We start from the raw sequence: 12441 nt of genomic DNA on the forward strand, positions 1-12441 counted from the left end.
GAAATATACTGCATCATTTAACAACCTGTCTAACGGCCGGTTGCAACATCATACTGCCGTATCCTAGCAACCGGCTGGAAGGAGCACACACTCAGTAAAAAGCTTCACTTCCAGCTGGTGTGTGTGTTTGTGTGTGTGTGTGTGTGTGTGCGCGCGCGTGTGTGTGCGCGTGCGCGAGTGTGTGAGTGTGTATTAGCTCGACGGGATAATGGATGAATGTTGTAGAAACGAGCGAGCCGGCTGAGTCCTGCGGGAACGATCAATATCTGCTCTACATTTATCTCTAATTACCGCAGCGCAAGTTCTCTGTTTCTCCTTTTGACTTTCTTAACTCTGCCTGTTTCTGTTTTTTTGACATTGTTTTTTTCCCCTTCTCCTTGCACATCATACACTTCAGTGCTGATAGTTCCATTAGTTGCAGAGCCTTCCCGCACCTTGGAGTGCTGTGTTTAATCATTAGGAGCGGGTCAGCAAACTCCCTCAAAAAATTCACTTGCAATTCGGTGCAAGATTTGTCTCTGTGCTGCCTTGCCTCATTGCACCAGTGTGTCCACACAGGATGAGTCTTTACATACACCTGCACAATCTAGTGAGTTGCCATGCAAGAATATTAGGGTCACAATGAAATGATTAAAAAAATGATACGTAAATAAAGTCAGGATATAGTTATCTCCCTTCGATCTAAATCACCCCCACAGTATAACTGAAATACTCTCAAGGCATATTTTCATAACATTTATTGCCTAAACTTTTTTAATGCCTTTAAACACACTTTTAAACAATGGATACAACAACAAGAGCAATGGATAACTATTGCACAGAATGATAGATATGTATTGTCCAGTGTAATAGTGTACCGATCCCTCTTTGTTCTTCGATCTAATTTTTCCCAAACTGACAAACTCAATAATCATTGCCCAAAGATGAACGTTATAAAATGAACCTACAGTCATTGTTTTCTGTTGACATAAAAAGCAGGATTTAAGAGGATTTTACAGTCAATCATTTTCAAGAAAATACAGGCTGTGCTGAAATATACAGTACTTCCCTTTTTTTTTTCTTATTCTTTCAGATTAACATGGTCTCTCTAAATAAGTGTGCTCCCTTCTAGTGGTCAACAATAGATTAAATTGTACAATAAAATGTGAAGGTGTAAAATAAATGTATAATGAATAAAGTCATGATACATAAGCAGACTCAATAAAATTGTAATACTGTATTATGAAAATAAAGTTGTAATATTAGAATAAAGTTGCTAATTTGCCCAAAATGAAAGTTATATTATTTATTCATTCATTCATTTATTCATTTATTTATTTATTTATTTATTTATTTATTTATTTATTTATTTATTTATTTATTTATTTATTTATTTATTTATTTATTTATTTATTTATTTCATACTTTACTTTATATGTTTATGATGTTAACTGTCCATCCAGTCACAGATAATGGTGGTATGTTCAAACCTATCACTTGCCTCCCCCACCAAGAGAAATGCGTAATTCCTATGTGAGTCATAATATGTCTTTTGTCCTTTCCTGTCCTTTGTCGCTTTTCCACGAGGAGTGCTCGGCCTCCTCTCTTCGGCGACGTTGATCATTCTTGTTTTATGAACGCACGTGTGCTAATTTATAGTACCGCGTCTTTCTTCCCGGCAGTGCTAAGCATCGGAGAAGGAGGCTTTTGGGAAGGCAACGTCAAAGGGAGGACGGGCTGGTTTCCTGCTGACTGCGTGGAAGAAGTTCAGATGAGGCAGTTTGACCCTCGGCTAGGTAAGGCACTCCTACGAATACTCAATTGTGAATACATTAAAAGTGTACAATTAGTCTTTGTTTCACCACTAGTATCAGTACTTCTATTTAGAAAGTAAATACAGTGAATGCATTTACCACCTTTGCTAATGGTAAGGATGAAAAGGAATCATAGTATCTGAGTAGCAATTTCCACAGTAAAAGTGTTTTTTTAGAGGGAGGATTGCCGTTTCCCTTGTTGTTGGGTGTAGAGCGATGAGAAAAGGGCAGAATCCCTAAATACCCAATTTAAATGCATTGTTAGTTGGGAAAGGATTTGAGGGCGGCGAAGGCAGAAGGAAAAAGAAAGAAGGGCAGAAAAGCAGAAAGCAGCGAGATGTATAGTGGTGACAACTCTACAGGACAGCAAAGAGATTTTAGCCAAGCATCGCTTTCTACAGAGGGAGGCGGGAACTTTTTTTTTCCCACTCACTCATCAGTGTATATGACGTATTTGACTTCACATTCAGAATCTTTCAATGTGTTCAGGTAATAGGATGAATAAATTGATCTCATGTGAATGAGTAGACTTGTGTTTTCCCCATGAATCCTTTGTAATCTTTTTTTTTCTTTGGAGTACTACACTGACATTCCAAAGATGTAAACATTAGAGAAATTGATGCCAATTTTGACATAAATGAAACTGATATTACGAAAGACGTTGTAAATACTTTGCACGGTTGAGTCTCATTTATTATGAGCTTTCTGTTCAACAGAACAACAGAGATGAAAGTATTGAAGTAACTGTTACACATATTATCTAGTATGCAAATTACTGTTAGCCCATCTATGGCGTTTCACATTGTTAGCATTAAGTTTACAAACATTTGTTAGATTAATTTGACATGGTTTCGTTTAACAGTTTAAATGTACGCTTATTTTCCTTTTGTTTTATATGTCAGCGATTTGCATCTCATCTTTTCGTTGCTTCACAGGGCTTTCATGCATGAAGAGGTATTGTCTGCCGTTCCTTGACAGTGAGAGTCTGTATATTACAGATTTTCATCTGATTAATTTGATTTGATTGTATAATTAAATACTTCCATAACCTTACTCTATCCCATTTTAGTATTAGTGCAGGGTGCAGTACCAAATGATAGAAATGGAATGTCGGTGTAATCTTTTTACTGAATATCAGGCTAATTTGTGAGGAACACTGGGGCGTGGATTAATTAATCTCTTCCCCCGACTCGTCAACTTCACTCTACACACACACGCGCGGCTTTTGTTTACCCGAAGCTGAGCATTGAGGCGTCATTGACAGCGAGGCCAATACATCTCAGATTAGTGAAGCATGCAAGACGGCACCATCTACAATTGAGTTGCAGCCGTGTTCCTGCCTTTTTTTTTTTCCTTTTCCCTCTCTGCCCTCTTATCAGTCATCCCTCTGAGGGCTTCATCACTCTACTCTCAAAATTGACCCTGGAAAGTCCAAAAAAAAAGGAAAGATTGCCTCGGCGCAAGGTGGCAGCTGCTGGTGAGTCGGCGGCCGTTTATCTTGACGCAGGTGAAAAATGATGGTCACAACGTTGCAGGGAGAAAAAGGACAAAAGAAGGTGTGACTGAGCTGATGGGGAACATGAGGCTGCAAAGCAAAATTTATTGATTGAAATCATTAGGAATGATGCAGGGCTGAGATTGTTTTGAGTCACGTCGTCTTTCTGGAACTTTCAGAGGAGCTTTGTGGTTAGGATAATACCTTATTGATCCCAGGAAATATGGATCATTGCTCTTGGGCAATGGGAGCTATTTTCTAATTTTATTATGGGGTAACTGATTGGTGCCAAAAGTAAGTCATCTTGGGGGGCGGGGCTAAGCACTTGAAAGCTTCAGGTACGTTGGCATCAATTTCTACAGCATTAAAGATGTATCTGGTTAGATGACTAGTGCTCAGGGATTTCTGTAGTAATTTGTGTGTGTGTGTAATTGTGTGTTATGCAATGACTGTTATTTCATAAACGTGCTTATTTCTGTAGATCAATGGCCCTAGTGCAAAGTGCAAAAGAATCTTAGATCTTAGTGTGCGCAAAGATGAAGTTTACTTTATTTGGGTAATTTCGTAGATAGGCACAGTTGGAAATGGGCATTTGCGCCATTGTGGGCGTGAGGAAGTCAAAATGGCCCCCCTCATTCCCAACACAAGAGATGCGTGGTCTACATAGCAAAAGCCTAACAGACTCACTGGAGTTGGTCCAGGATATCGTCCACTTAACTATGGTTGGTACCAATGTACTGGTACTAGTACCACACATTGAATGTCATTCACTGATTGATGGGATTCCTGATGATTAATAAAAATAGACCAATATAGATCATCTCAGTATTTCACTTTTCTTCTTGTGGATCTGTACTGATAAATTCATACCGTGAAAAACTGCACGCAATTGATTCCCCTCTCCAAGAACATCTTCATTAAGAGCACAAAGAAAAGAGTAGCCACCAAATAGCCACAGGAAAAAAAATGTCTATAGGTGAATAAGTGGACAGTGTTGTGGAGGATTAGTCTGCTTTAAATTACACTGATCTTAAATGGTAGTAAGTGGCCATACCCTCAATACATGCATTCCATCTCACTCTCTCTCTCTGTCACACACAAACACACATGCACTCACGTATGAGGCTGTTTACATGTGCTAATGGAGGAGATAATGATGTGAGCCCTTCTTTGCCTTTCTAATGACATTACTCAAGGACCGTGAGATGCTCATTTTCACCAATAACTCTCTTGTTAATCCCATGTCTGCAATTGATTGGGATTTTACCCACCCTAAAACGTGCCCCTCATCCCAATGTCAGCCAGAGGTGGCAAAAGCACTCAGTACCTAAGTGGAAAATAGATACTTGAATAAATAAATGTGTATGCAAAAAAACAACAACAACAACACCTGTGGCCATTTAAAGGCACTTATTTCTCCGTGATGGAAAAAGCTATATGGTCGATTGGGCGCTGGTTTCGTTTTAAGAGGCACCCGCTTCTCATTGACCGGCGTGCTCTTGACTGACTCACAGCTGCATGAATCAGCTCTGTCGTTCCCAGTCGGTGCTATTTTTAGTGCAGCCATTAAGAAGTTTGGAAATGTGTCTGCACACCATCGGAATGCTTAAACACCCGCGTGGCTGCGGCAGTGTGGATGGAGGGAGAGAGACAGAGAGCGATGATGCAATGCACTCGTGAGGGAACACCTGCTGAAAACACTCGCCGGTCATAAAATTAGATACGCGGAAGTTGTGATTCGGTTGAGAATGTATTATCAAAACTTTAATATGTTGCCATATTTGACTCAGGTATAGAGGTTTTAAGGGGTAAGGTTTAGGTTTAATAGTAAAAAAAAAAAAAAAAACCTTTCCTCTACTATATGTAAAGTTTAGGGCAGAATAGCCATTAATTAAATGAAAGCATTTCAAGCAACTACAGAAATTTGCTTAACATAATATAGCATTTATTATTATAAGATTAGAATCGCTGTAATCATAATTTCCATTCTTTAGATAAGGCATCACAAAAATATGGACATTTTGGGACTCCTTTGCAATATTCTTTTTAGTCTTTAATTATGTAAACTTGTTTCTCAGGAATTACATTATGAACAGCATCTGCATATATGCAGTATTTTGCAGAAATAACTGTTTGAAATATTTCATTATATATTAAACTCATGTTGTAATTTTGTTATTATTACTATTATGTGCAAAGAGCACATTATTGTATTAAACGGAGTGCTGTTAAACTTTAAAAAAAAGCATTTCATCTTTAATATGTTAAATGAACACTGAAAAGGTGTGTCATTCTTGCCTTCCCCTCTCTATTCATTTTCCTTTCTTGTCATGTTATCAGACAAGTCCAGTCTTTGCCCTTCACACTTAAAATGTCATGTTAACACATCTGACATTAAGGCCTTTTGTGTGTGCACACCCTCAGTATGCCTGTCACCATTCTTATCCCCTCTCTGCCGCTTCTTGCAGAGACACCAAATATCTGTTTGCTGTCCCCTCAAAAAGACATGCATGAAACTTGCATTCAGCTGCAAATTTTGGTTGCAAAAGCAACTGGTGGCTGTAAAAATGGAGAAACACACTACACTGATGGTCTCTGTATGGTGTGTAGAGTCAACACACACATTAGCGTAGCCAACTAATCCATTTTATTATTAGAAAGGGGTGCCAGGCGCAGACTGTAAAGCACAGTTTGGAAGAAGCGTCTGGTATTAAGGTTCAGCTGAGTCGGCAATATTGGACCGGCAGCTCAAGAAGCGCCCCCTTTTCCAAGTCTGTGTGTGCATGTAGTAAGTGGCTGCGAGCATTTCTGTATCAGTATGTATGTGTGTCGAATACAAAATGCTTTTCATCAGAAGTCAGTCAGGTGCAATGCGAGGCATCTCTAACGCGAGCCACATCACATGGTAATAGACGGCGGCGGCATGATGGCAGGAACGAATCACCGCCAAGCTGCTCCGCTAAAGAAGAAGACGTATCGCATTTGACAAGGGAGCCTGATTGGAGGACAGCAGGTCACTTGCACGTAAACGCACTTGTCTTCTAGGTATACACCATCGTGCGAGTGCTAGGGCACGCTTCACTGTAAATCGCCTTCATTGCTGTCCTTCATACTTTTTTCATATACTTCATACATTGAATGCCTGAAGCTTGACGTCTGCCAAATTGGCAAACACGCTAGCCTCAAAAATCACTGTGTTCATCATAACACAGAGTATTGCCAAATTGAAATGTCCCATGACATGTAATAAAGAGCTTTCCAATTAATTCTTTTTCATTTTTGTTGCTCACCGGAATTGAATAGCCGCCCGCCAAGAGTCTCCTCAGTCTGGGCTCATCCATGCCTTCTGTTCCTGCAATCTCAGATTGGTTAGTTTTAGTCACAAATTCATTACATTTAGTAAATGGATAGATACATGAATTAAATTGATTCATTGATTGAACATTACATTCAAAGCATATCATGAGAGCAGAGAGGGCAGATTTCCCCCCCCCGAAATATTTCAATAATATTTTATATTACTGGAAAGTCCACTTTTCAATTTTCAGCTGTCATCTGGTGGTTTTAACTCAAATCATTGCTTACAAATACAGGAAAAAAAATCAGCCGAGCGAAAAGAAAGTCACTTGTAAATCAGGTTACCACTGTATCTTGAAATATTTCTATTTCAGTCAATTTTGTATCACGATTTTAGGGTGATTTCAAAGTTGTTTTTATTACCCTCAAATATCAAAAATGGGTCAAATGTGACCTGACATTTATTTAAGGGTTAAGATGTGTTAACATTATCGTCGCAGTAAGAAGCGTTTATCATTGAGCCACTGACTTGGTGTTAGTCAGCGGGCTTCGCAGCGTTCGGCAAGCTTGGACAAAACCCTCTTGTTGTTGTGAGTGCATTTGCACTGAATTATTCAAGGCTCCCTCCACTTTGACAAGAGCCGAGGTATTTTCACTCCATGACGACACTCGGGTGGTAACGAGGAGCTCTCCAAAGGCTCTTCAAGCCAACCCACCAAAATCTGAATGAGCAAGAAAGGGAGAGAGAGAGAGAGAGAAAATGGAAATGAGAAGCAGTTGTTTGCTGGAGGCTGAAAGAGTCTGACACACTTTCGGCTGTTCGTGAAGGAAAAATGTGGGAAAGGCGAGCGTGGAAGGCCGGAATCTGGCAAGGTTCATCTCAGGGGACCAACCCCTGCGTCAAAAAATGAACTGCTGGTGTCCGAGCTGTCTGTGGTGTGTAGCAGGATGGACTGGGTGATGACGATGGTGAAGGCGGAGCAAGCCGGCATGTTATGGCGTGATTTTTATTGGGGTAAGTCCAGTGGTGGGACGTAACCAAGAACAAATATGTTGTTACCAAGTTGATTTTTCGCTCGTCACTCGTTGTCACTAGCTCCTGGCAAATTGATGGCCTGGTGCTGAGTTCACGGAGCAGGTTGCCTGTGACTAAATTTTTGACTGTTTGAATCTTGACTGTTTTAATTTGCTATTGCTGCTGATCTTGCTCATACTACCAGCCAGACCGGTACAAAACCACAACAAAACCATATGCGTAACCCCAAACAAAACAAGTGTTTCTCATCGTTTTCAGTTCCTGACATCTACTGCTAACAAACATTATGACAAGGTTTCGATTTTTACAACGCCAAATCCTTGTGTGTGGTCCAAAAAGGACTTTGTCCGTATCACGGACTCTGTGATCACGACATCTATTTTTTCCGGGAAGGAACCAACCTGAACCAACAAGCTATTTTGTCATTTAGCTGTCAGGACTGTTTGACAGGAAGCCTCTCTTCTCTCTCAATGAGATGTCTCTGATTTGTAGACAACACCTCACCTCCACCTTCACTCTTTACCCTGAACACTGTGACTAAAAGTGATGTGCACTTTGGAGGATTTCTGCTGACTTTCTCCACTTGCTGTCCATTATCTCACCCTCTACTATTGTCAGCAGGCTAACTTTATCCTGAACTAAGCAGGACTTTTGGTTCAAAGAATCTTCTTGTCAACAATTTAGGGTTAGAGGAACAAATTGGTTTCATAGGGATTTGTTTTGAGGAAGTGGGGGCCAGACCGATTTTTTTACATCTAAATCGATTTTAGAAACCCCACACATGACAACGAAAAAAAATTGTCTTTTCTTACTACTCTTTTTGATATCTTCACACCCACAATCATGTGTCTCCTCCCCAAATCGGAGTCTCTCATGGAACCATGACTGACCTGTGAGAGGCAGCAAGGATTTACCCTTGCAATTGTTAAACTGGTTTAGCATTTGTGATTGTTGGCTATAACTATATTCTGAGTAGATAGGGAGAGAAAAAAAACTCTCATAACACACCCCACACTACCAGACAACCAAATAGGATAATGTTCTCGAGGCATCTGACAAGCACGTCTTTCCTGACTTTGGTCAGAAAGAAGGCAGAATTCTCAAATCGGACCTGATTATCAGCATGTTTGTCCACTGCTTGAGGCCCTAATTCACCTAGTTTAGGAGGTTAACATTCCCAGCATGAGCAGGGAAAATCAAATGAGTCAGGGTGTGGGAAGAAAGTCAATGACTCGATAAGTGCGCAATTGTGCGTGTCTGTGTGTGTATGTTTGTCTGCAGCTCTTATCTATCGGCGGCAAGACAGTGTAGGTTAATTCCCATTTCATCAAGGTTCAGAGAATGGCTGTGTGCGTGTGTGCTGTGTTTGACCTTCAGACAAGGGCACCACAGATGTTGGTGTGTCCAGGAGCACATCCTCCATAAGAGTTGCCCGTCGCTGTAACGCTTGCAAAACGACCCCTGGGTGCCTTGCATTGACTTTTGTGCTAAACAGGCTACATAGTGATGTGTTGTCATCCTGTTTGCCGAAACATCATCAACCGTAGCACAGATAACAGGGGTAAGTTTGGTCTGTTTGTGTATTATTTGACAGGCTTATTATCAAACACCTTTTCTGCCTGCCTTCTGTCCCGGTTGATTTTTATTCACCCATCCTTACCTGCTTCTTTCTGTGGTTTAAACTGCTTTTCTGCTTGGCTTTCTTATCTTCAACCTTCAACATGATTTACTACTTCCCTTTCTGACCACCTACTTTCCTTCCTTCCTTCATTCTTCATTCCTTCATTCTTTCCTTCCTATTTTGGATCCTTTCTTCCTTTTCTCAGAACTACTTTCCTGCCTTTCCAGTTCAGTATTGCATTAAAATCAACATTTTGTTCTTAATTTCTTTGCCAATATTCACGGTGCCTGTAAACATTCATTTCAAAAGTGCATATGTAGTTTTGCTCGACCCTGGTGACTGTACTTAGTGTGAGCGAGAGGTCTTTTTAATATAAAGCTCGTCCATCTTCACACATCAAACAGACGTTAAAGCAGTTGCTAAGTGTATACCGTATTCTCTGAGGGGTTAAACTGGAAATACAAGTGACAGCTGACACAAGAATAAATATTCTAAATGCTACACTACAGTGACCGGGAGGTGACGGATGATGTGTCAGACCTGAGCGCAAAATGGAAAAATTGTTGGCATGGGCAGGTTATATTTTGTCTCACATACATCCACACGTACATGCGCACACTCAGGCACGCTTGCACACACACACACACGCAGACACGCACGCACGTACGTGCACGCACGCGCGCACACGCACACACACACACACACACACACACACACACACACACACACACACAGAATCAAATAGACAGAATGTGAACCAAAATCCACTTGCATAGTAGAAAACAAGGCAGATGAAATAAGAATGAATTGGAAAAAAAATATGGCTTTGTAAAGTATTCAAAGCATGTTCGTAAGTCACTTCGATTATGTAGAGTTTGAGCATTAATACTATAAAAATTGTTACCTAATAATGTAGTAGTGATGCAAATATGATCAATTCCAATTGAATTGAAACGTTTGAAAAACCATAGTTCTAGAAAAAAAATTAACTTAACAAATATACTTTACTACATCTGAAAAAGTGGGGTGGTTTAACATTTAATTCTTTCACACTTGGCTGTATTGAAAATTCCTTTGACTGGGCAAGCCATGCAATAAGTAACAATTGAACATGTCATACAAATGTAGAGAGCAACTCACGATAAAGATGAAAATAATCAGAACCAATATTCTGATGCTGTGAAAGTTTTTTTTTATTGTTATATGTATTGCCAACTCTATGGAAATATTAGAGTATCAAAATCATGAATGACAGCAACATATCATCTTTGGTAACAGTCGAGCTGGTGTTTTAAGGAGTAGGATTAACATTTTAACATATCATCCAAGTCTAAGGTATGACCATTCATGACAATGAAAATCCTTGTATCATTGTGGTGGTGTTTTGTTTTGCAGAGACTCGAGAGGACCGCACCAAAAGACTGTTCAGACACTACACTGTGGGATCCTATGACAACTTCACCTCATACAGGTACAGCCTTGCTCACGTGTGCTAAAATTTAGTTCATTTAGACCGGGTCAGTGCCGCTGGAAAGAAAAATCTGTTGTGGAATTGGCTGCCACCTAAAGGCAACAAGCCGCCACAGCACTAGTGGAATTTGGACTCTCTCGGTGCCCCACAATAGTACACTGGATCTGAAGCAGTGTTGAGTTGATTTGCTTTAATTTATTAAGCCTCCTCGAATGTTCTTTGTCAAATTGCCCTACTTTAAAGTCATAAAAACAAAAATACAGATTTTTTTTCTGAACGTTGTATTCAAATTTGTTGTGGTGGTATATAAAGGCAACGTCATTAGAATGCAAATATATGTGGGCATAACTTTCTATGAATTTGTCCAAGCTGTCATCACTTGAGCTGCCAATATTACAAAAATTTCGTTTTGTATTCATTGCTTTTAGCTTGCAGGTAATTTCAATGGCAAAGCGACAGTTTCAATATGACTCTGCCACACGGAAATTGTTTCGATAGCTTTCCCTGCCTTTCTATGAAATGTCAGCTTTTCATTTATTTCTTCCCTGCTTTTTGAGTTTCTAAATGTCATTTGTGTCGCTCCGGGTTTTATGGACTTGCATGGTACACTTGACAGTCGACAACCATACGTAACCAATATGTAAACGTGGCCGTTGTCAAGGTACAGAAAATCTGACACTGAAATCTAAATTACATGTTAGGGACCAAAAGAAGCACATCCTAAAGGGCAGATGTAGATTTTTTTTGGGGGGGTACACTGGAGTTGAACATTTCTAATAAGTTAAATGAGGTTAGTGACAGTTCATTAATCGTATTCAACCAAAAATTGTCATAAGTAGACATCCCAGCAGAACTGTTTTATGGCTAATACTAAAAGTAATTTTTAAAACTCAACTTAACTAAAGCAAAACATTTGTAGAAAAAAAATAATCTAACAGACCCGCTCTAAAAAATAATTAAAACGAACTATAAAAAAAGTCACAATTGAAATAAAAGCTAATTATTAAAAAAAAAAAATCAAAAACTCTTAACCCCGCGAAGCTGCAGCATTTTGAGCCAACTGAAGATATTTTAGGAGAACTGGTGGACTTCAAAGTCAGTTGTACAGCCACTTATTATATGCTCTCAAAAAGATGTAATTGGTATTTAAACAGGGGTGTGCAGGCTTATATTCCATTGTTGATGGAGATGTTTCTCTGTCTTACTCTTTGAAAGTGAAACATCTTCAGTAACCATCAAAAATCCAGTCACCCCAATTCAAACCTTGCGCATAGTCTGTTTTTTGCTGGTCGGACAACATTGTTACATTTTTGCTTCATTCTGATCAATTAAATACAATTCCCGGAACTGTGAGTTTTGTATCACTTACTACAGAACGCCTTTGGCTTCTTGCAGAAAGGTTTGTTTCCGATCAGCCATTCGCACCAGCGCAAACTCTGTGTTCTCTCGGTAAGTCTTGAGTGCCAAGTGATGTGTTGCTAAGCTAACAGGAGAGCGAGCGCAATCATTGGGTGATTTTACACGCTGCTGCAAAAACGTTACCAAGCCATGTGTTTGGTTTGCATTCAAGTGTATTTGATGTTAAGCATTTGACAGAAGAAACAAGGGACAAATATTTCAAAGGTCACTGTGTCTAAGTAGGCTTGTCATTCTTTTTCTGATGACTCTTCTACTCCCAACATTTAAAAATATGTACTCGAAATCTGAACTTTCTATGCCCTACCCTGT

At 39.7% G+C, this 12441-nt stretch overlaps 1 protein-coding gene across 8 annotated transcripts in view; it reads left to right on the plus strand.

The window, feature by feature from the left end:
- Positions 1–12441, plus strand: part of shank3a (SH3 and multiple ankyrin repeat domains 3a) — a 126034-nt gene that overhangs the window by 93773 nt on the left and 19820 nt on the right. For 7 of the 8 annotated variants that reach the window (XR_015859262.1, XM_088379895.1, XM_088379894.1 and 4 more), the window contains 2 exons: positions 1662–1775; positions 10638–10713. Coding sequence is in view for 7 of the 8 variants with exons in the window: in XM_088379895.1 (XP_088236021.1) it covers positions 1662–1775; positions 10638–10713 (190 nt within the window). In the remaining variant the exon portion in view is untranslated. Of the gene's footprint in view, positions 1–1661; positions 1776–10637; positions 10714–12108; positions 12163–12441 lie in introns of all 8 variants that reach the window. The other variant, XM_088379900.1, reaches the window with a different exon arrangement.

This window comes from Syngnathus floridae, chromosome 6 (assembly GCF_059516105.1).
Source record: "Syngnathus floridae isolate MCC-2025c chromosome 6, RoL_Sflo_1.0, whole genome shotgun sequence".
NCBI classification, from domain to species: Eukaryota; Metazoa; Chordata; class Actinopteri; order Syngnathiformes; family Syngnathidae; genus Syngnathus; species Syngnathus floridae.